The 25,997-nt window shown below is 43.0% G+C and overlaps 1 protein-coding gene across 1 annotated transcript; it reads left to right on the top strand.

Moving 5' to 3' along the window:
• The first annotated feature begins 6,676 nt into the window (after positions 1 to 6,676).
• On the top strand, positions 6,677 to 25,487 carry LOC143301749 (chymotrypsin-1-like). Its single transcript, XM_076616136.1, has 7 exons — positions 6,677 to 6,893; positions 9,372 to 9,555; positions 14,985 to 15,051; positions 18,223 to 18,394; positions 21,953 to 22,092; positions 23,720 to 23,808; positions 25,017 to 25,487. The coding sequence occupies exons 1-7, from the start codon at positions 6,842 to 6,844 to the stop codon at positions 25,087 to 25,089; spliced, it is 777 nt and encodes a 258-aa protein (XP_076472251.1). The 5' UTR covers positions 6,677 to 6,841; the 3' UTR covers positions 25,090 to 25,487.
• Positions 25,488 to 25,997: the final 510 nt, after the last annotated feature.

The raw sequence follows: 25,997 nt of genomic DNA on the forward strand, positions 1-25,997 counted from the left end.
AATCGCAACTAGTGTAAACCAGTATTCATATATTAAAGTGTGTTTTCAGTCTAATGATTGAGCACACGTGAAAAACGTGTCAGCTTCTGATTCAGCCAGTGCTAGCCAGGGTGTTTGTTGTGTGCGTCACATGTCATTCAGTGTCAGACCAGACTTGCTGAAATAAATACACGAAGTGCAAAGGAGGACTTGCTGGGATATCATTGTGTGCTGAAGGAATGCACGTTTGTGTCTATATCTTCCTGTTTGTCTCTGTCTCTCCTAATCTGTGCACTGAAGGAATGAACGTTTGTGTCTATATCTTCCTGTTTGTCTCTCACTGTCTCTCCTCATCTGCATGCGTGTGTGCGTGCGTGTATATGTACATATGTACATGCAGTGCGACGTGGTGTGTGTCACACACACCACACACACACACACACAAAGATTCAAAGAAATTTAATCCTGTTGCCCCTTTTGGGGTGTGGAGGATACAGTTACAACAAACTCATTGAACCACACAGTCATGGCAGACACAGAGAGACAGAAGCAGAAAGTGAGACGCTGGCGGAAGTGAAAGAGATAGTGAGAGAGACAGAGAGAAAGATAAACAGAGAAACTGTCCGACAAAAACAGAAAAGAGAAGAAAAGAAGACACACACACCGACACCCACACTTAGAGAAGGAAGCAGCGAAAGTGCGGACGATCTAAGGGAAACAACTACTTTATAGTAATTTAAAGTTGTCTAGAGTGACCTCCCATTAAAAAGGAATTTTGCCTCATTCACACCAAAAACAACAGACATAAGATTATAAGATTAGTGACCAAACAAAACAAGGCTCAGACAGAACTATGAAATTTGATATCTGTTCACAAAATGTTTGTACCCTGTCATTCAAGCAGCCAGACTTATGTTCTAGCTGTGTGCACGCCTAATATATCTGTGTTTCCAACACCAGCTGAAAACTGATCAGAATTACCGGGTATTTGACATGCATATTTGATACAACCAACTGGGATTACAACATGCACATTTTATCTTCTGCATTCAAACACCAGCAGGTCAACTTGGGAGACAGAATACACACAAAAAATTCACATCATTGTAAATAAATCAATGATTTGTTTGTAATATTTATTTCTCACTCAATCAAGGCAATATTGGAGTAATATATCCCACAATGAATCATATATATCCCACAATGAATCAATAATGTTATCAACAGATCCAATAAATACTGGTACATCCATAAGAATCGATTATCCAATTAAAAAAAAACTGCTCTTATCACTTAAATCTTTATAAAAACACATCATCTTATCAGTCATCTTTAAATATAATCATAAGACAAAATCTATCCCAAAAACAAATCGTGGTAAATTAAACAATTTCTTCAGTTCCTGATGTACACGTGAATGAATGGCTCCATACACACAGGCATTAATATCACGCCTTAATTTTGTTCTCTTCTGTCAAACATAGAAATGAAATAAAAGACATCATACATTTACACCCCCACACATGATAAAACCAGGTCATTTTATGTACTGACAACAATAACCAACAAATAAACAATGAATTGCGCATATATGTGTGCATATTTAAGATAAAACATCTCTTGGAAAAATATCATTTCCAGCCATATCAAGTTCAATCACAGATAATTAAATGCATGTATATAAGTACAGCACAAATCATTGTTAACACCTTTGTTTTATTCTTGTTGCTGCCCTGTCTTCCACACTGTTCAAATGGCATCAGACAACTGTCAATGTTGTGTCCCCACAAGGCCACACACCGGAGAAGGCCCTGCGCTGTTGAGCCTGTATGATGTCTGTGTGATGTTGGAAAATGTGTCTCTGATACTTTGTATGCCTGTAGGATGCTTGTGTGTTGTGTGATGTGATGGGAAAATTGTCACTGATACTTTATATCACTGTTAGATGCTTTATGTGATGTGTTAAAAATGTGTCACTGATACTTTATGAGACTGTAAGATGCTTATGTGATATGATGAAAAATGTGTCACTGATTCTTCTTTTTTCCCCTAATGTCTGAAGTCAAATCAAAATCGAACCAAATCAAGTTAACAGCCCAATTCAAGTCATCAGCCAACCCCAGCTGTCAAAACAAAAGTCAACGTCATACAATGCTTAAAACGATCATCATCACCTATAATACAGATGATCAAGAACTGTAACTGTACAAAACCCTCCATCACAGGCAACAGCCCACCTGTCAAACAGACAGCATCCCAGCGAGTATCGTTTTTTGTGTCCCCGACCTGGTCGTGAGCGGTGGGGGAAAGTTTGGACAATGTGTAGAGAAGGCCCCATCTTCGTAGACGAGAACTGTGTATGAATGTTAATTGTTCCAGACAAGGATTTAGAAGCGCTTCTTGAAAAAGTTGTTGTTTTGTTTTTGTTGTTGTTGTTGTTGTTCTTTTGGCGCGGAGAACAGAAAGGTTCCCGGGACTTAAATCGATTGATAATATATATATATATATATATATATATATATGTTGTTGTTTTTACACGTTACTTTTCAGCATTCACCATTCCCATAGCCGATCCCGGGGATAAATACTAAAATAGATTGAGGTAGGGCAGCCTATTGAGGTAGGGCAGCATTAAGGCATTCTTTCGGTAAGGGGGAGGCGTTCTTTCTGTCAAGATAGTTAGACCCCCCTCTTGGACCCCATCAGTCATCGTGTAAGATCGTGTTCATGCTTGTTTGATGCACCAGTGTGAGTGTGTAAATAAATGTTCTGACCTGTGAATGCTTTGCCTGTGTATCTCTTGCAAGACGCTGTTGAGTGTTACAAATCGAGCTGTGCCTGGAGACTGTTTCCCGGAATAGATCTTGGGTACGTCACACACACACACACACACACACACACACACACACACACACACACACATACACACACACACACACACACACACACACACACACACACACACACACACACACACACACACACACACACACACACACACACACACACACACACACACACACACACACACACACACACTGCAACTCCAGACTGTTCCAGGTACTGTAGGGTCCATTGTTTTTTGCTGTTGCTGTTGATCAAAGACCAGATGTATGGTACATTCGTGTTGGAAGAATCGGCCGAACGTTCAATCATAACACGAAATCTGTGTGTGCATGACGAAGACAAGGTGTCCCAGCTTGCCCGCCAACAAGCCTCAAAATGCATACCAGCCGCCATGGCCAAGTGGTCAGTGTCGCAGACTATGACTGGGAGGACATTGGTTCGATCCCACATCGGAGGTGGTGATTTCCTGCCCGTGGCCGGCACGTGCTCAGAATTGAGTGTGCTGTGGGCTCGTTTCTCTCATCCTCTCTCGCCTTCACTATTGACTGTAACTCTCTATTGTCTAGTTTGTCTCTTGACTACTGAATGTAACTCTATTGTCTGGTTTGTCTCTTGACTACTGACTATAACTCTCTATTGTCTGGTTTGACTCTTGACTACTGACTGTAACTCTCTTGTCTGGTTTGTCTCTTGACTACTGACTGTAACTCTCTATTGTCTGGTTTGACTCTTGACTACTGATTGTAACTCTATTGTCTGGTTTGTCTCTTGACTACTGACTGTAACTCTATTGTCTGGTTTGTCTGTTGACTACTGACTGTAACTCTCTATTGTCTGGTTTGTCTCTTGACTACTGACTATAACTCTCTATTGTGTGGTTTGTCTCTTGACTACTGACTGTTACTCTATTGTGTGGTTTGTCTCTTGACTACTGACTGTAACTCTCTATTGTCTGGTTTGTCTCTTGACTACTGACTATAACTCTCTATTGTGTGGTTTGTCTCTTGACTACTGACTGTTACTCTATTGTGTGGTTTGTCTCTTGACTACTGACTGTAACTCTCTATTGTCTGGTTTGACTCTTGACTACTGATTGTAACTCTATTGTCTGGTTTGTCTCTTGACTACTGACTGTAACTCTATTGTCTGGTTTGTCTGTTGACTACTGACTGTAACTCTCTATTGTCTGGTTTGTCTCTTGACTACTGACTATAACTCTCTATTGTGTGGTTTGTCTCTTGACTACTGACTGTTACTCTATTGTGTGGTTTGTCTCTTGACTACTGACTATAACTCTCTATTGTCTGGTTTGTCTCTTGACTACTGACTGTAACTCTATTGTCTGGTTTGTCTCTTGACTACTGAATGTAACTCTCTATTGTCTGGTTTGTCTCTTGACTACTGAATGTAACTCTCTATTGTCTGGTTTGTCTCTTGACTACTGACTGTAACTCTATTGTCTGGTTTGTCTCTTGACTACTGAATGTAACTCTCTATTGTCTGGTTTATCTCTTGACTACTGACTGTAACTCTATTGTCTGGTTTGTCTCTTGACTACTGACTGTAACTCTCTATTGTCTGGTTTGTCTCTTGACTGGTTTGTCTCTTGACTACTGACTGTAACTCTCTATTGTCTGGTTTGTCTCTTGACTACTGACTGTAACTCTCTCTTGTCTGGTTTGTCTCTTGACTACTGACTGTAACTCTCTATTGTCTGGTTTGACTCTTGACTACTGACTGTAACTCTCTATTGTCTGGTTTGTCTCTTGACTGGTTTGTCTCTTGACTACTGACTGTAACTCTCTATTGCCTGGTTTGTCTCTTGACTACTGAATGTAACTCTCTATTGTCTGGTTTGTCTCTTGACTACTGAATGTAACTCTATTGTCTGGTTTGTCTCTTGACTACTGAATGTAACTCTCTATTGTCTGGTTTGTCTCTTGACTACTGACTGTAACTCTCCATTGTCTGGTTCGTCTCTTGACTACTGACTGTAACTCTCCATTGTCTGGTTTGTCTCTTGACTACTGACTGTAACTCTCTATTGTCTGGTTTGTCTCTTGACTACTGAATGTAACTCTCTATTGTCTGGTTTGTCTCTTGACTACTGACTGTAACTCTCTATTGTCTGGTTTGTCTCTTGACTACTCAATGTAACTCTCTACTGTCTGGTTTGTCTCTTGACTACTGAATGTTACTCTATAGTTTGTTTTGTCGTTTGACTACTGAATGTAACTCTATAGTCTGGTTTGTCTCTTGACTACTGAATGTAACTCTCTATTGTCTGGTTTGTCTCTTGACTACTGAATGTTACTCTATAGTCTGGTTTGCCTCTTGACTACTGAATATAACTCTCTATTGTCTGGTTTGCCTCTTGCCTACTCAGTGTAACTCTCTATTGTCTGGTTTGTCTCTTGACTACTGACTGTAACTCTCTATTGTCTGGTTTGTCTCTTGACTGTTCAATGTAACTCTATTGTCTGGTTTGCATCTTGACTACTGACTAACTCTCTATTGTCTGGTTTGCCTCTTGACAACTGAATGTAACTCTCTATTATATGGTTTGCCTCTTTACTACTCAATGTAACTCTCTATTGCCTGGTTTGCCTGTTTCATCCATTCAGTCCCTTCAGTGCACACAAAACTCTGCTGCCGGACTTGTCCTCAGAAAGAATCTGAGCACATCACTCTTCAGTTGCAATATCTCCATTGGCTCCCTATCTCACACAGAATAAAGTATAAGATCAGTACTCCATGTTATAAATGTATTCACAAATCTGCCCCTTCCTATCTCTGTGGCTGCCTTCACCTCTACACTCCATCTCGCTCTCTACAATCGGCTTCGGATTCACTCTGTTTACGCATACCCAGATTCAAACACTCCACTGTTGGCCGCCGTTCTTTCTCTGTCTCTGGACCTTGCATTTAGAATGAACTTCCTCTTTCGCTTCGTCAGGTCTTCGCATTCAGCTCTTTCAAGTCTGGCCTTAAAACCCACCTCTTCCCAAGACAGCCTCTCTTCCCTACCTCTTCCTTGTCTTCAGTATTTTCCAGTTTAGAGTCATGCATGTGCGTGATTGACTGGTTTGAAAGCGCTTTGATTTGTCTCTGTATAAGATTCAGCGCCATATAAACACTACAACTACTTATCATTATCATCATCATTATCATTATCATCATTATTATTATCATTAGATGGGAAGAAGGAACCATACAGTGCAGGGTCATCCACTTCATGGAGTCTTTGGGAGTGTGGCTCAAATTCCTGACCAACACTGCAGATGTGTGTATCTCTCAGTCTGGTGGACGCCAGGACAGGATAATGATGTGAAAAAGAAACAGTCTTGTCAGGTGAACCCAAACCTAAACGGGCCCCATGGCAACATCGTCATCACCCCCGTCATCTGTCATAGTCGTCAAAATAATAGAAAACAAAATATAGGAAATTCTGTGCGCGTGCACACGCGCGCGCACACACACACACACACACACACACACACACACACACACGCACACACACACGCACACACACACACTGCTACCCATGTCTGTCCCAGGTACTCTATGGTCCATTGTTTTCTGCTGGTTGTTGTTGTTGTTGTTTTATTATTCTCCCAGCGGCGTCAGTACGCCAGCCCTTCAATCTGTCAGCCCATCATCACGACCATCACGGCCCAAGCGTGGGGGATTCTATCAACACGGAGACCACGTGCTTGCTCCATCGCGTGGGGACAGTGATCGGCCAGAGCAGATAGCCCACGCCATCGTGACGAAGGTCCTGGCTTCAGCACGACTCTGCTCGGCATATAACCCGCGCCAGCATCCTTCTCCAGCAACGTCTCTTCTTCACTGAGCTAGCAGTAGCAGCAGTGCTAAGTGACTTGGACTTCTACAGCCGGGTGTGTATCTTCGTTGCTTGAACGAGAACAGCCAGCTACGAGGCGTCTCCTCCTCCAAAGTTTTGGGATCGTTTTGTCCATTGACAGTAATTCGTTCAGTTCACCGCTCTTCCGCCATGAGATCGCTGTGGTTTTCTGCTGCTGTCCTCCTGTCTGTGTGGGTCTGTGGTGAGTAGGACAGGGCTAGCATATATATATATATATATATATATATATATGTGTGTGTGTGTGTGTGTGTGTGTGTGTGTGTGTGTGTGTGTTACAAAGAGAGGGGGAGAGAGAGATACAGACAGACGGACAGAGAGACAGAGACAAAGACAGTGAGATACAGAAAGAGAGATACAGAGCAGTTGAATGAGCCGAAATCTTTTTTTTTCTGTTTTAATTGATTGAAGCAGACAATAAAATATTGAATTGATGTAAGGCCCGACCAGCACTTTGGGGTTTATCGTGGGTCAGGCACCAGTTTCCTTTAACAATAAACAGGGAGGGGACCAACTTCCTTTAACAATAAACAGGAAAAAGAGAAAAAGAAAGAAAAGCAGATGTGTTGAATGAATGGGTTGGTCCACAGGCTTTAGCGCCTCCTGGAAACAGAGACAGAAATTGTGCCCACCTAGGGCCGTATTCAAGACAACAGTCATTTTACCTCAGGGCAAGTTATCTTCGACATGGTACAGACCCATGGGTATAGTTTAACATGAAGGTTAAATTATCTTCATATTCAAGACATGCACTGTGCACTCAGGCAGCTAAACCATCGTCAATGATTAAAATCCCGGTGATTCCCTTCTGTGCATGTTCTTTTACTTCGCACAGCACCACAGTTCAGACCAGTCAGAGAGTTCGCAAAACACGTGCTATCCGCAAAGCACGCCTGTTTTCCCTCAACAAAAACACAAAAGGATCCGTCATATTTACCTCTGCTTCGTGGGCAGTCACCTTTGGCAGATAGTAATGGTAAATTGCCTGTGGGTTTTTTGACCCGTGGGTAGGCTCTCGTGTTCCTGAATACCGGATACTGCTTACAAGTTTGCCTTGCCTCAGGCAGATTACCCGCAGGTACACATTTACCCGTGGACACGATGGACTCTTGAATACGGTCCCTAACGGGAGTCTGCCATCCCAGTCAAAGACCTTCCATTCATTGCTCAAAATCTTCTTCAGAGAAATGATGATAGGAATTCAAAGAAACACCATGATTTTTTTTAAAAGGAGTGAAAGGTCTTTGCAAACTCTACAGTTATAAGTCCAAGGATTTAACTATTGTTTTATATTAGGTAAGCCATTGGTCGACTGGATTCTTAACTCAGTGTGACATAAGTGGTTTGCTCTGTATCCCGGCTGCTTTGGAAGAAAGAGTTCAAAGTCATTTGAATAATTCAGTATTTATATGGAGTTCCAAAGTATAGACATATAAATCCATCATGGACTGCTTTTTTGAAGTCATTGGATTATGACTTTTCTGGGTTTGATTGAGAACACTAGACTTGAACATTTTGCCACAGGGGATGCTAGTTCACTGCCAATGTCGGGATGTCTGAGGACTCCACAGGGTACATAAATGCAGTCATATCAGGCATATAACTGGTTCTCTCCCTCAGAGAGAATTCAAATGGCCCCCAACTGCAGTCTGTGAAGGATGTCGGTCATCAATTTCACATTTCCCTTTTTTTTTATACAATATATATCGTTGCCATGTTATTTGAATATCGGAAGGGTTGTTTGGTTGTTATCTGCGCTTGTTTTCCTTCACTGTCAGTATATCCTTAATTTCGTCAGCCAGTGGTGGATAGCATCTCTTCGGAGATCTTCACTATTTGTATATCCTTAATTTCGTCAACCAGTGGTGGATAGGATCTCTTTGGAGATCTTCACTATCAGTATATCCTTAATTTCGTCAACCAGTGGTGGATAGCATCTCTTTGGAGATCTTCACTATCAGTGTATCCTTAATTTCGTCAACCAGTGGTGGATAGCATCTCTTTGGAGATCTTCACTATCAGTGTATCCTTAATTTCGTCAACCAGTGGTGGATAGCATCTCTTCGGAGATCCAAGTAAAGTCTGCTGTACACGACACTTTACCGGAGTCAGTGCTGTTTGGCTGTCAATGCTGACCACCGTGCTCAGTATACTTCTTCTTCTTCTTTCTTCCTTCTTCCTTCGTGGGCTGCAACTCCCACGTTCACTCTAATGTACACGAGTGGGCTTTTACGTGTATGACCGTTTTTACCCTGCCATGTAGGCAACCATACTCCGTTTTCGGGGGTGTGCATGGTGGGTATGTTCTTGTTTCCATAACCCACCTAACGTTGACAAGGATTACGGGATCTTTAACGTGCGTATTTGATCTTCTGCGTGTGTATAAACATATATATACGTATGTATGTATGTGTGTGTGTGTGTGTGTGTGTGTGTGTGTGTGTGTGTGTGTGTGTGTGTGTACAGAGAGAGAGTAAGAGAGACAGAGAGAGAGGGTGAAACGGGGGCACAGATATAGAGACAGAGACAGAGAGAGAGAGAGGTGTCTTTCTGTCCTTGTACACGTCTGCTTTACGTCTCCACGTGTGTGTGTGGATGTGTGTGTGTTGTGTGTGTGTATTTGTGTGTGTGCGTGTGTGTGTGTGTGTGTGTGTGTGTGCAGACGTCAGCACAGCCCCAGCCAGTATGGAGAAGGAGGAGGACAGGTTCCTGGGAGGGTATTCCATCATGGAATTCCTCTTTTACCCGTTCTATGTGGAGGTGTTTTATGGCCCCAACCACCATTGTCATGGCGTCCTCTATGACGAAAGCACCGTCATCACAGTGGCTCACTGCTATGACAATGTGTACGCTGCTCTACCTCTCGTTCTAGCTGTTGTTGTTCTTCTTCTTCTCCTTCTTCTTCTTCTTCGTCTTGTTGTTGTTCTTGTTGTTGTCGTTGTTGTTCTTCTTCTTCTTGAATAGCAGTTTCTGTACTAAATGCATCACATTTTTAAAATAACCATAGATATATATATTCTAATTTAACACATCAATTAAGAAATATTAGTTCCAAAATAAAAACTCCAAATGCAACAATGGAAATTTGTTTTTAAAAAAAACGTGGATGTGCAAATATACAAAGATAAAATTAGAAAACATAACTAATGTTGAATGTGCAAAGAAAAAAGAAAGTACATTGCTTCGTGCCCAGTGACACATGAGGTCGTCACCAATGATGCCCACTGTGACACATGAGGTCACCAATGATGCCCACTGTGACACATGAGGTCGTCACCAATGATGCCAACAGTGACACACGAGGTCGTCACCAATGATGCCCACTATGACACATGAGGTCACCATTGATGCCCACTGTGACACACGAGGTCGTCACCAATGATGCCCACTGTGACACATGAGGTCACCATTGATGCCCACTGTGACACATGAGGTCGTCACCAATGATGCCCACTGTGACACACGAGGTCGTCACCAATGATGCCCACTGTGACACATGAGGTCGTCACCAATGATGCCCACTGTGACACATGAGGTCACCAATGATGCCCACTGTGACACATGAGATCACCAATGATGCCCACTGTGACACATGAGGTCGTCACCAATGATGCCCACTGTGACACATGAGGTCGTCACTAATGATGCCCACTGTGACACATGATGTCGTCACCAATGATGCCCACTGTGACACATGAGGTCACCAGTGATGCCCACTGTGACACATGATGTCACCAATGATGCCCACTGTGACACATGAGGTCGTCACCAGTGATGTCCACTGTGACACATGAGGTCACCAGTGATGCCCACTGTGACACATGATGTCACCAATGATGCCCACTGTGACACATGATGTCGTCACCAATGATGTCCACTGCTGCCTGTCTGCTGCTTCGTGCTGTCTCGGCAGGCCTCCTCCATGTGTTGAACCCCTGAGCACCATGTCTCCTTTTGTTTTATCTATTGACTGATTGATTTATTTATATTCATTTGTTCATCCACCTTTCTGTTTTATTTATGTCAATTATCATTTTATTATTTTCTAATACAGGCTATATTTTGTCTTGAACACCATGACATTTCCTCTATATATGTGTGTGGTTCGTCCGTCGGGATCGACTAGGACCATCTAGTCATCCTGGGGGTGGTTGGGTTGGGCTCTGTGGGTGTGCAGATGACTGGTCAGGCCAATCCGCGCCCGGAAGGTTCTGACGCAGTGTGGACAGGGGATGGTGGCGGCTGTCGGGGACTTGCTGGCACTGCTTTTCCTGGCCTGTCTGTGTTGCTCTGCTGCAGCGATTCTGTTGGCCTCACAGGATTTGGCGCCTTTGTGGACAGCTGAACGCCACTTTGGTCTGTCCATTGCATTCAGCTCCCATGTGTCGTGGCTGATGTTGAAGGCCTTCAGAGAAGCTTTCAGAGTGTCTTTGAAGCGCTTCTTTTGGCCTCCATGGGAGAGCTTGCCATGTTGGAGTTCGCCGTACAGCAGTTTCTTGGGGAGCCGGTGGTCTGGCATGCGAACTACATGGCCTGCCCAGCGCAGCTGGGCCTGCATCAAGATGGTGTAGATGCTGGGCAAGTTTGCACGAGTGAGCACCTCTGTGTCAGGGATCTTCTCTTGCACTTTATGCCGAGAAGTTTTCTGAGGCTGGTGGTGTGGAAGTGGTTCAGCTTTTTGGCGTGGCGTTTGTAGACCGTCCATGATTCACATTCATAGAGCAGTGTGGTGAGAACTATGGCCTTGTATACTTTGAGCTTCGTCTCCAGGGTGATGCCTCTCCTGTTCCAAACGTTCTTATGGAGTCTGCCGAAGGCAGCGCTGGCTTTGGCGAGTCTGGCATTCACCTCGTCGTCGATGACAACTGTGCGAGAGAGTGTACTGCCCAGGTATGTGAACTTGTCCACCGCATTCAGTCGTTGCCCGTTGATGAAGATGTTTGGTTCAACGTAAGGCTTTCCTGGAGCTGGCTGGTGCATCACCTCAGTCTTCTTTGTGCTGATTGTGAGGCCAAGGTTGTCACAGGCAGCAGAGAACTTGTCGACGCTGTGTTGCATGTCAGCATCGGAGGCAGCGTTGAGAGTGCAGTCATCAGCAAACAGGAAGTCGTTGACGGTGTCTGTCCTCACCTTGGTTTTTGCTTGAAGCCTCCTGAGGTTGAAGAATGAGCCATCTGTGCTGTGGGGGAGTCGGTCGATGGCTTCATCATTGATGGTGGAAGGGCGGTTCAATATGCCGTCAAAGTGTTCAACCCATCTCTCAAGGATCCCGTCCTTGTCAGTGATTAGGGTAGAACCATCAGCACTGAGGAGTGGAGCAGATCCGGAGGTGGTGGGACCGTAGACTTCTTTCAGGCCGTTATAGAAGTTCTTCATGTCGTTCCTGTCTGCAAAGCCCTGGATCTCATCAGCTTTGTTGCTCAACCGGGAATCCTGCATCTGCCGCAGCTTCAGCTGGATGGTGCTGCGTGCGCTCTTCAGTATGTCTTTCTTTGACTGTGACTTGGGATCTTCAATGTGAGCTCTGTAGGCTTGGCGTTTGTCTTCCAGTAGCTGCTTGATCTCAGTGCAGTTCTCATCAAACCAGTCTTTGTGCTTCCTGGCAGAAGGCCCCAGGCACTCCATGGCAGTGTTGTACACCGTCTCATGCAGTGCGCCCCATGCTGCCTCCACATTCTGGTTGTCCAGCACGGTGGACTCAAGGCGTTCCTCCAGGGTGTCAGCAAAGCTCTGCTTGATGTTGCCTAGCTCCAGCTTGTTGACATTCAGGCGTTTGGGTGCTTTCATGCCCTGAGGCCGTCTCTTGGGCTGGATGCGGAGGTTGTGTTTTGAGACGATAAGGCGGTGGTCTGTCTAGCACTCGGCGCCGCACATGGCCCTCATGACTCGTACGTCCAGCCTGTCCCTCTTCCTGACGATGACAAATGCGATGAGATGCCAATGGCCAGAGCGAGGATGCATCCATGACGTCCTGTTACGGGTAGGGAGGCAGAAGACGGTGTTTGTGATAAGAAGGTCGTGCTCGACACATATCTGTAGAAGTAGCTGACCATTGCTGTTACAGTTACAACCCCATGCTTCCCAATCACGCCTTCCCAGGAGGTGCTGTCACACTAATGTAACAGAATGTCAATTTACGACACAGTGAGCAATGCATTGCATATACCGTTTGACTACGCTCTGCAAGGGTATTTCAACAAACAAACAACACTAAACAAACGTAGAATAACGTGTAGAACATGACACCTCAGTTCTTAACTAAAGGTACATATTGGCAGTTCTACTACAGGTACAATGCCATATGATTATCTACGACTTCTCAATAGCTTTTCAAAAATATAAAAAGAACAGCAGAGGAGGTAACTGATGTCCCGACTATATGGGCTAGAATATTTGATTATAGTGGAGATTGTCTTGCCCAAGTTACATCCCCACTTTCTCGACCAAGAGGGTTTAAGGATAGTCGGCGTTGGGAATGATTCCCAAAGGCCAACTAGAGCCTTAGGCTGCAGCACTAACAGCCAGTGCAACTTTGCCTCCTAGATTAAGAGTCATAGTCCTTCACAAAAGACTAAGCTGTAAATGATTTCCTATTGCAATGGAGAAACCATTGATAATGCAGCTCTCACTTTGCTGCTGGCACAACTATAAGCTTATGTCAATCTATGTTATAAGCTGAGTGTTGGCAAAAAATCGTGATAATGCATTTCCTTTACATATATCTGTTTTTCTATTGTGTACTTTTTTCATATAGTTCAGTAATACATGCGTGTAAAACTGGTTTGACCTTATTCTGCATCTGTCTACGAAAAAAGAGAGCTGCCTCGTTTCGTTTTTTCATCAGTACCAGATACGATAAGCTCGAGGCTGAAGAACAACTTTCACAATTTCCACATATTTTTTTGTCTTTCATCTTATTTTCGAGCTGAAGCCAGAACAATCGTATAACTTGGCAAAACCACAAATATTGTTGCACAACATCTTTTTCAGTGTCACAAGAATTACATCTATCGTTTTCAGTATCGTCCATTTTAGAAATATTAATCAACACTAAAATTCTATCACAGAGTTTGAGTTGAAACCATTGCATCTGTATTTCCTTAATGTTCCTTATCTTTCTTAATACAGCCATCACTCCAGTGCTTGCCTAAAAGCCTGAATATTAGGTACTCCTGTACCTCCGTTTTCTGCGTCACACACCACAGAAACTCGTTTTATCTTGTTTTGTTGTTGTTGTGTCCATATCCTTTTTGAAGCCTTAAAAATTTCTGATTCTTTGGAGTTGCCCCTAATTTCCATAAAGGCGTTATAAGCTAACAAAAACTTAATTGACCTTTCCACTTTCCACTGCAACCAATAAATGCAGAGTATGTCACTGGGTTCCCGAGCAGCAGAGTACTTTTCCAGGTGACCTGTACACGCGAGCAGCGCATGTCAACAATGGCGTCTGACCCAGTTTCTTCCCAGCTACAAAACAGACAAATCAGGCGACAAAGCCAACGTTTTACAGCGTTGAAAGTTCTGGAACTGCTTCAAACAGAACGTTCTGATGTTGATGAGTAAGGTGATGACAGTGATGAAGAACATGCAAGATTATCAAACACTGTCTTAATCAACATTGGTTTCTTTGTATCATGTATATTGCTGAAATACGGAAGTTGCAAAACTATGTTTCTTTATTTGTATCATGTATATTGCTGAAATACGGAAGTTGTAAAACTATGTTTCCTTATTTGTAACATGTATATTGCTGAAATACGGAAGTTGCAAAACTATGTTTCTTTATTTGTAACATGTATATTGCTGAAATATGGAAGTTGCAAAACTATGTTTCTTTATTTGTATTATGTATATTGCTGAAATGCGGAAGTTGCAAAACTATGTTTCTTTATTTGTATCATGTATATTGCTGAAATACGGAAGTTGCAAAACTATGTTTCTTTATTTGTATCATGTATATTGCTGAAATACGGAAGTTGCAAAACTATGTTTCTTTATTTGTATCATGTATATTGCTGAAATACGGAAGTTGCAAAACTATGTTTCTTTATTTGTATCATGTACATTGCTGAAATACGGAAGTTGCAAAACTATGTTTCATTATTTGTATCATATATATTGCTGAAATACGGAAGTTGCAAAACTATGTTTCTTTATTTGTATCATGTATATTGCTGAAATACGGAAGTTGCAATACTATGTTTCTTTATTTGTATCATGTATATTGCTGAAATGCGGAAGTTGCAAAACTATGTTTCTTTGTGGTCAATTTCAGTTTTACCGTATATCTCACTGCACAGTGTGGCGGTTCTCAACGCAGAGCTATTGAGGAAATCATCCTGGTGAGTGTGTCTGTCTACACTGTTTGTTTATGTACGTGTGTACGTATGCAACAGCAAAGTGAGAGCTATATGATCAACGTTTTCTCCATTGCATTCAAAACTAGATGAAATAAGTTACATTTGAATGCTAACAAAACTGAAGCAATGATCATTGGAACTAAACAAAAACTATCTTCCATCACAGTGACACAGTCAAACGTGACAGAACATCCATCCCCCTTTCCAGCTCAGTCAGGAACCTCGGCGTTGTCCTTGACAACACACTGTCAATGCAAAAAAATATCAGTCAGGCACGTCAATCCTGCTGCTGTCAGTTGCAGCGCATCAGTCCCCTTCAGAAATATCTGTCCACCAACGCAACATACAGACTTGTCCTTTCTCTCATTCTCTCTCGTATTGACTACTGTAACTATCTATTGTCTGGTTTGCCTGCTTCATCCACTCTGTCCCGTCAGCGCATACAAAACTCTGCTGCCCGACTCGTCCTCAGAATGAAAAGATCTAAGCACATCACTCCTCTTTTGCAACATCTCCATTGGCTCCCTGTCTCACACAGAATAAAGTGCAAGATCAGTACTCTATGTTATAAATGTGTGTACAGATCTGCTCCTTCCTATCTCTGTGGCTGACTTCACCTCAACACTCCATCTCGTTCTCTTCGATCGGCTTCGGATCCACTCTGTTTACGCATACCCAGATTCAAACACTCCACTGTCGGTCACCGTTCTTTCTCTGTCTCTGGACCTTGCATTTGGAATGAACTTACTCTTTCGCTTCGTCAAGTCTCCGCACTCAGCTCTTTCAAGTCTGGCCTTAAAACCCACCTCTTCCCAAAATAGCCTCCCTTCCCTGCATCTTTCTTGTCTTCAGTTTCTCCAGTTTGAGAGTTATGCATGCGTGTGAATGACTGGTGTGAAAGCGCTTTGGTTTGTCTCTGCACAAGATTCAGCGCGAAATGATTATCATTATTATCATTATCATCAATATTATTATGATTATAATGGGAAGTATGGGTGTACGTATATATGTTACATACGTCTCTCTCTCTCTCTCTCTCTCTCTCTGTATATCTGTCTCTGTCTCTCTCTCTGCACACACACACACACACACACACACACACACACACGCACGCACGCAATCATACACACACACACACACACACACACACACACACATATATATATATATATATATATATATATACATATATATATATATATGATGACTGACCAGGTAGAAAAGTGACCACTGATCACCCACTCTATATCATTATGCAAGTTAAGCAGACTGCAAAGACAATCGCGTGTGCTGCGAAACAGATCGGCTCAAATCAAGCTAAATCTGATAAGAAGTGTGTTTCTTACAAGGTGTTCAATAATAGATTTCTAAATTATTCCTGAACCGATTTACGTCGGATAGTTCGCAAAAGAAAGAGCTCAACGCCTACTTTCTAATGAGTATAAAATGAAATGTTGATTATCTAAGATGAATTTATAATCTTAATTTAAGTCACCTGAAAAGGGTCAGTTTTAGCGAGCTCGTCGCTGAAACTTACAAACTGTGTTAAAACAGTTAACGTAGGCAAACATAAATGAAATAGATTTAAAGATGGAATTGCGACGATTCTGCCAGTATATAATACTTGCAGTTTACTGATCCGAAAAAAGAGATATCAATTAAATACCCTGCGTCAGAAACACAGATGTCAGCTCACCCAATTGATTTCGATGCTGGTAATAGAGTGATGTGTGGCGAGGCAAAATGACGTAAGCTTAGCGTCAGTTGAAATCTTTAGACTGACGAACCATGCAACTGAAATCAAGTAAGCTTCTAGCTGATTAAAGTGTGTGTGTAAGCACAACAAATATAATATTACAGTGAATGATACAGACACTTGATCTAATAAATGATTGGAGCCTTTGTCTAAAAGAGGATTTGCATTCAAACCGGGAATGGCGTCACACATTCTGTGCGAGTCGTTGTAGACCGGCAAGTCAGTTGCGAAAACGGTGTCTACTGTTGCTGTTGTGGTAAACAGTGAAGCCAGCCTAGCGCTTGGCTACTCACACACACACACACACACACACACACACACACACATATATATATATATACCTTTGTGTGTGTGTGTGTGTGTGTGTGTGTGTGTGTGATAAACTAGCACAGGAAACGAACTTGACAGGGTGGTAGGAATGAATGAGACCTTTAAAGTCACCCCTTTATATTGGTGTGGTAATCAGGATCAGAGGACAACGGCAAAATAAAAATAAGATAAAGACCGTGGTGTGCCCCAATTTTAATCAACCTTGGTCTTCTCACCGGTTATGGGTACAGTATGATCCCTAGAGAAATTCAAAATCAGAGGTTGAAGGTCAAGGTCACAACCTGGCATCTGATATCAATAGGAAATATTTCTGCGAGAGAGGTCTGCTATGTAATCTTCGGCAGACTTGGTAAAAAAAGATTACTTGTGGTGAAAGCGAAACCATGAAAAGAAACAAAAGTCAAAGATCAAGGTCACAACATGACCCCCTAGGAAAAATGTGAAAGTCATAGAAGTTTGGTTTTTTTCCGATTTTCATACAACATGGTATACCAATGCTGTGTAAAATTCTGTGTCAAAGGTAAAGGTCACATCAGTGTATCTTTTAACCATATTACCCATGATCATTGTGCATGACATTTTTTTTCTCTCGTCGTTTTTTTTCATAATTCTAAGTGCATACCACAAGTTAGTCTTGAAGGCCTTGCCTCTCTCGTTAAGGTGTTGTTTTTTTTAAATATGATTTTATTTCTTCTTTTTTTTTCTTTTTATGTTAACGTTTCACACAAACATGGAACAGGGTCTCAAGGCACGATCAGTGCGTTGGATCTATGCGAAGATCAGGCATCGACTCAAAACAAAAAAATATATATATATTTATATATATGTGTGTACATATATGTTGTTGGTTTTTTGTTGTTGGTGGTTTTTTTTTTTAAAGCAGATGTGTTGTAGCCTGTATGGATCAGTATGCATGCTTTGACACCTCAACTGAAACTGTTGCAGTTGGTGCTGTTTTGTTGTTGTTTGTTTGTGTCGTTTTTGTTGTTGTTGTTTGTTTCTTGATTATTTCTCCATCCCCTCTATTATTTTATTTTTTTATTATTTTTTCTGTCTCCCATCCCCAGCACCCAAACTTTACTGAGGTGGATTTCTTGCCGTTCAACAACGTGGCTCTACTGAAGCTGGCTGAGCCCTTTGATATGTCCGACTACTGTCAGATGGCCATTCTCCCTGACGATGACATTGACGATGACGACCTGCTCCAGGACTATGTCTACGTCATTGGCCGTAATACCGGTATGTATTTGTATTTGTATCGAAGTGAATTTTGCTACATGATTTTGCCAGGGACAACACTTTTGTTGCCGTTGGTTCTTTTACGTGCGCTGAATGCATGCTGCACACAAGACCTCGGTTTATCATCTCATCCGAATGACTAGCGTCCAGACCACTACTTAAGGTATAGCGGAGGGCGAGAAAATACAGGCGACTGCCGGTGTGATTCGAACCAGTGTGCTCAGATTCTCTCGCTTTCTATGCGGACTGTATCCCTCTCGTTGTCACTGGCACCATTAATACTGCTGCTGCTGCTGCTGCTGCTACTGTTGCTGCTGCTACTGTTGCTGGTGATGATGATGATGCTTGTGCTACGACTAATGTTCCTGCTTCTAGTGTTATTACTACTACTCATGATGATGATACTGATGATGATGGTGATGATGATGATAATGATGATAAAAATTATAATAATAATAACAATAATGATAATAACAATGGTGATAATAAGGTGCTATTCCTTTTGAGCTTATCCTGCAGCTTTTAGTGCATTCAGGCAATGCATCCAGTATAAATAAGAGACATGGTTCCTCGGCCCTTGACATCTTTCACAATCATGTTGACCAGGGCTCAATATTCCATCGTCATCAACACCTCTTTCGATTAGTTTGTCTGCAAGTGTGCGTGTGTGTGTGTGTGTGTGTGTGTGTGTGTGTGTGTCTGTGTGTGTGTGTAGGCGTATCTGTGTGTGTGTGTGTGTGTGTGTGTGTGTGTGTGTGTGTGTGTAGGCGTATGTGTGTGTGTGTTTCTTTGTGTGTGTGTGTTTCTGTGTGTGTGTGTTGGGGGGGGGGGGTTGTGTGTGTGATAAACAGTCTTAGCTGTTGTCTGCAAGTGTGCGTGTGTGTGTGTGTGTGTGTGTGTGTCTGTGTGTGTGTGTAGGCGTATCTGTGTGTGTGTGTGTGTGTGTGTGTGTGTGTGTGTGTAGGCGTATGTGTGTGTGTGTTTCTTTGTGTGTGTGTGTTTCTGTGTGTGTGTGTTGGGGGGGGGGGGGGGTTGTGTGTGTGATAAACAGTCTTAGCTCGGGTCACATCCTCTAGTGAGTTTGGAAATGGCACATACTCTGTCACGACTTGGTTTAAAAAATAAAAAAAAGCATGTGCATTTGCTTGCCCAAGAAGAAGAAAAAGATGGCGAAGAAGAAGAAGAAAATGAAGTGTTTATATGAGGAAGAAAAACAGGGAATACTTGAAAAATACATTGCCCTGGTCAAGTTAATTACGTTTCGTTTCGGTTACAAAAAAGCAGAAAACAAAACAAACACACACACACACACACACACACACACACACACACACACACACACACACACACACACACACAAACCAAAAAACAAAAAAAAAACCACACACACACAAACACAACACAAACACGCAAGCGAACATACAACCAAACATGGAAAAGACAGCAGCCCTCACTGACTTCATGAACTGCTCCTCGGACCATGACGGAGGAGTGCTGGGGGCTGCCCCCATCCTGTTTTCTCCTCACTAACAATGGTACTAACCTGTGCATTCTATTGGACCAGACAAAAACCTAATTTTTGAGTTGTGGAAGATTTCAGCACAAGGGTTGAACCATTTACGGGTTAACTGGCCACAGCAGTCATTTAAGGCCTGTGCCAGGATGAATGACGGGCACAATAGCCGAGTGGTTAAAGCGTTTGACTTTCAATCTGATTGTCCCGGGTTCGAATCTCGGTAATGGCGCCAGGTGGGTGAAGAGTGGAGATTTTTCCGATCTCCCAGGTCAGCATATGTGCAGACCTGCTTGTGCCTGAACCCCCTTCGTGTGTATTCGCAAACAGAAGATCAAACATGCACGTTGAAGATCATGTGATCCATAGTCAGCGTTCGGTGGGTTATGGAAACAAGAAGATACCCAGCATGCACACCCCCGAAAACGGAGTATAGCTGCCTAAATGGCGGGGTAAAAACGGTCATACACGTAAACGCCCACTCGTGTACATACGAGTGAACGTTGGATCACGAACGAAGAAGAAGTAGAAGCACAAGGGTTTTTTTTTGTTTTGTCACTGCAGTGTTGGTCAAGTAATTAGAGCAACACACCCAAAGACATATCCTTGAAGTGGATGACACTTGACTGTATGGTCCCAGTCTCCCCATTTAAACCCACAGCACACTCAACTCTGGGTAGGAGCCGGCCATGGGCCGAAAAACCCATCTCCGCTGGGATTCGAACCCGCGTCCTCCCAGCCGTCAGTCCGCGACGCTAACCACTTCGCCACGGCGGCTGGTAAGAAGCACAAGGGTTGAACTTCTCACGGGCTGACTGCCCGCTACAGTCATTTCAGGACCAGAGTTGAACCTCTTGCAGTGACTGCCTGCTACAGTCATTTCAGGACCAGCGTTGAACCTCTTGCCGGCTGACTGCCCGCTACAGTCATTTCAGGACCAGAGTTGAACCTCTTGCAGTGACTGCCCGCTACAGTCATTTCAGGACCAGAGTTGAACCTCTTGCAGTGACTGCCCGCTACAGTCATTTCAGGACCAGAGTTGAACCTCTTGCAGGCTGACTGCCCGCTACAGTCATTTCAGGACCAGAGTTGAACCTCTTGCCGGCTGACTGCCCGCTACAGTCATTTCAGGACCAGAGTTGAACCTTTTGCAGGCTGACTGCCCGCTACAGTCATTTCAGGACCAGGGTTGAACCTCTTGGAGTGACTGCCCGCTACAGTCATTTCAGGACCAGAGTTGAACCTTTTGCAGTGACTGCCCGCTACAGTCATTTCAGGACCAGAGTTGAACCTTTTGCGGGCTAACGCACTGATCTAAAAATAGATGGATAGCTCTTTGGCTAGGAAAGCTTGAGCCAACTGGACGCAATACTGACACTTGTACCCAGCTGTCCGTTGAAAAGTCGTCTGCAAAGTGGTGGTAGTTTCTGAACTCTAACCATGTATCTTCGATATAAATCGCGTTATGCATGCTTCCATGACATACCAAATGTTGTGTCTTGATCGATATCTGCCAATGGTTTATTAACCAAAGTTACAACAGGAAAACAGTGCAATGACACGTAGCGCAAATATGCTGTGGAGGCACACACAGGAATGTCAGCTTAACTAACGCCGCGAGCAAGCGAAAGCTTGCCGTTAAGCAGTCATCGTAGCCAACTGAGCGATTGGCTGCATAAGTATATGAAGTAACTGCTTCGCACTGTACTTTCATGAGTAGCATAATGGCTGATTCAACACTTCCACTGGCTTCAGTTAGCAAAGGGGCTCAAAGAAGGCATGGACTATCCACCGCTTTTGAGACCAGTGTGGCTAACTGCCCACTGCAGTCATTTCAGGCTAACTGCCCACTGCAGTCATTTCAAGCTAACTGTCCACTGCAGTCATTTCAGGCTAACTGTCCACTGCAGCCATTTCAGGCCTTCACCAGGATGACTTCATGGGGTTAACTTGGAGGGTCGTGGTGGGAGGGGGGCGTCGTGGGGGGTGGGGGGGGGGCATTGTGCGCTATCACACCGGGTGTTCTTTGTGACGTATATTGACAGCGAGGCCCGGCCATGGACAGCCAGTGGAAGTGGCGCTGATGATCCAGCCCGACAGTGTTTGCAGCTCTTACTCTCTGGATTACGACGCTGACACACAGATGTGTCTGTTGAGCCCGACCAATAATGGGACAGTTTGTTTTGTGAGTGATCTCTGCTCTCTGAGCACTTTCTGTTTTTTGTCATCTTTCACATGAATATGGGTTTGGTTTTTGTGACTGATCTCTGTTATCTCAGCACTGTTTGTTTTTCACATCTTTCACACGGATAAGGGTTTATTGTGAGTGATCTGTGTTATCTCAGCACTGTAGGTTTTTCACATCTTTCACATGGATAAGGGTTTATTGTGAGTGATCTGTGTTATCTCAGCACTGTTTGTTTTTGACATCTTTCACGTGGATAAGGGTTTATTGTGAGTGATCTGTGTTATCTCAGCACTGTATGTTTTTCACATCTTTCACGTGGATAAGGGTTTTTTTGTTTGCTGTTGTTGTTTTGTAAGTGATCTGTGCTATCTGAACACTTTTTGTTTGACATGTTTCACATGAATAAATATTTTTTGTGAGTGGTCCATGCTAGTTGAGCACTTTTTGTTTCAACTGGATAAATGTTTGACGAACACAGTGCATGATTTTGATCACGTCTTGCCTTGGTTGATGTAACAATGTTGTGCTTGTCAAATTATCCACTCTCTCTTTGTTAGTTGTTTGTTTGTGTGTGTGTTTGCGCGTGTGCGTGCGTGCTTCACACATGCGTACGTGTTTGTATGTGTACTTCCTTAAAACCCACCTCCTCCCACATAGCCTCCCTCTCCTGCCTCTTCCTTGTTTTCAGTTTTTCCCCAGTTTAGGGTTACGCATGGATTTGACTGACTGGTGTGAAAGCACTTTGATTTGTCTGCACAAGATTTAATGCTATATAGATAATCATTGTTATCATTATTATTATTATTATCATTATCATCATCATTATTATTATTATTACACGACTTAATGTGTGAATGACGCTTAAATGTGTTGTGTACTGACCCGGTCACAAGAGGGAGAAGCTGTAGCAGCAGTGTGTTTTATGACCTTTTACTATCCATGTTGCAGAGAGATGGAGATAATCATGTGTATGACCTCTGACTATCCATACTGCAGGGCTGTGCAGGTGGCCCTGGGTGTGACCTTTGACTATCCATGTTGCAGGGAGACGGAGGCAGCCCTGTGTATGGCTGCTGACTATCCATACTGCGGGGCTATGCAGACAGTCGTATGCAAGATCACTGCCTATCCAAACCGCAGGGCTATGCAGGCAGTCACATGTGTGACCTTTGACTATCAATGTTGCAGGGAGACAGAGGCAGTCCTGTGTATGGCTGCTGGCTATCCATACTGCAGGGCTCTACAGCAAGTCCTGTGACTATCCATGTTGCAGGGAGACCGAGGCAGTCCTGTGTATGGCTGCTGACTATCCATACTGCAGGGGTCTACAGCAAGTCCTATGACTATCCATGTTGCAGGGAGACAGAGGCAGTCCTGTGTATGGCTGCTGACTATCCATACTGCAGGGCTCTGCAGCAAGTCCTATGACTATCCATGTTGCAGGGAGACAGAGGCAGCCCTGTGTATAACCACTAACTATCCATACTGCAGGGCTCTGCAGCAAGTCCTATGACTATCCATGTTGCAGGGAGACAGAGGCAGCCCTGTGTATGACCACTGACCGTCCATACTGCAGGGCTCTGCAGGCAGTCCTGTGTGTGACCTTTGACTATCCATGTTACAGGGAGACGGAGGCAGCCCCGCTATGTTGGCTGACGACACAATAGTGGGCCTGGTGTCATGGGTCTTCAATCGATGCTGGTTTGACAGCAGGTAATGAGTCAGTACTCTGCCAAACACTCCAAATGAGTGTAACCCCTACTCTGCCAAACATTCCAGATGAGTGTAACCCCTACTCTGCCAAACATTCCAAATGAGTGTAACCCCTACTCTGCCAAACATTCAAAATGAGTGTAACCCCTACTCTGCCAAACACTCCAAATGAGTGTAACCCCTACTCTGCCAAACATTCCAAATGAATGTAACCCCTACTCTGCCAAACATTCCAAATGAGTGTAACCCGATACCCATTGAAATGACACACTAGTGTCGCAAGAATTTGAAGAACAACAGTTGCTATATCCGTGTTACAATTGTGTGTGTGGGGGGGGGGGGGTTGTTTGTTTGTTTTAAGTAGATTTGTTAACTTTGCTGGACAAAGTTAGTGAAGTCCAAACAACAACAACAAAAATAATAATAATAATAATAAGTAGTAGTAGTAGTAGTGGTGGTGGTGGTATTGTTATTATTGTTGTTGTCATTATCATAATTATCATTATTGTTATCATTAATGTTATTATTATCACTACAGTTATTATCACAGAACATTGTGGTCAGACCATATGTTCACCATTTCATGGGATATCATGACAAGGAAATAGCAGCAAGCACAAAGAAAACCACCACAACACAATCAGTCTTTGTGCAGAATCCTTTCTGTTAGTCACCGATAGTCTTTCTTCAGAGAATCCTTTATGTCAGTCACTGCCAGTCTTTCTGTGCAGAATCCTTTCCGTTAGTGACCGTTGTAGATTTTGTCTTGCAGCTTGATTGTGTGATGGCTTATTGTTGGCTTTGCATCGCAGTCTGAATGTTTGAGTGACGAATCATTGTTGATCTTGTTTTGCAATCTGAATGTTTGAGCGACGAATCATTGTTGATCTTGTTTTGCAGTCTGAATGTTTGAGCGACGAATCATTGTTGATCTTGTTTTGCAGTCTGAATGTTTGAGCGACGGATCATTGTTGACCTTGACTTGCAATCTGAATGTTTGAGTGATGATTCATTATTGAATTTTGCCTCGTCGCCTGAAGGTTTGAGCGATAACTATTGTTGATCTCGTCTTGCAGTCTGAAGGTCTGAGCGATGAACTATTGTTGATCTTGTCATGCAGTCTGAAGGTTTGAGCGATGAACTGTTGTTGATTTTGTCATGCAGTCTGAAGGTTTGAGCGATGAACTATTGTTGATTTTGGTCTGTAGCGTTCCATCCTACTTCACTCGCTTGTCGTCATACATGGACTGGATCGAGGAGGCTGCCGAAGGCGAGGATTAAGTCCGCATCCTGACCCACATCCACCACACAGTCCTTACAAGTCTCTGCATCTCCGTCTGTGAGCTGTACCCGTCCTCATCATCAATGTCTGGGAGCTGTACCCGTCCTCATCATCAATGTCTGTGAGCTGTACCCGTCCTCATCATCAATGTCTGTGAGCTGTACCTGTCCTCATCATCAATGTCTGTGAGCTGTACCCGTCAGTCCGTCGTTTATCAGCACCAACAACGCCACTATCCTGGTCTTCAACTGGAAAACAGTGCTTTTGCCCTGTCAGGACATGGATGGATAAATGAATAAATAGATAGATGAATAGATAAATAAATACATAAATAAACAAATAAATATTTTTTTTTAAAGATAAAGAATTGCAAACCACGTTACAAAACGTTTCCGTATTATAACTAACTAACTAACTAACAAATAAATAGATGAATAAATAAATATATATATATATATATATATATATATATATATATATATATATATATGAATATGTAAATGAATGAATAAAAGAGATAAAGAATTGCAAACCACGTTACAAACCCTTTGCACAATGATGCAAAGGGCGAGGAAAGTTTACAGCCTCAGCCTGTATTGTTTTTTTGTGTGTTTTTTTGTTTTTCTGTTTTTTGGCAACATTGATATTCTAGAGGGCAGCCACCAATGATAGAATCGCTGGGGTTCTTCTGGATCCCAGAGCTGATGCTGAACCACTTGTTGTTGTTGATGTTCTTTCTAAAGATTTGAGCAACCACATCAACGAAATAAATTGATCAAGAGAAAGATACAGGAGTTGGTTTTGGTTCCTTTGATTTCCTGTGCTGAAAAAAATGCTCAGGGGAAAGACAGAGGTGTTAGTTATCGTCCCTCTGATTTCCTGGTCGTTGTCTTTGGACACGGACTTC

This window comes from Babylonia areolata, chromosome 28, assembly GCF_041734735.1.
Source record: "Babylonia areolata isolate BAREFJ2019XMU chromosome 28, ASM4173473v1, whole genome shotgun sequence".
Lineage (NCBI taxonomy): Eukaryota > Metazoa > Mollusca > Gastropoda > Neogastropoda > Buccinidae > Babylonia > Babylonia areolata.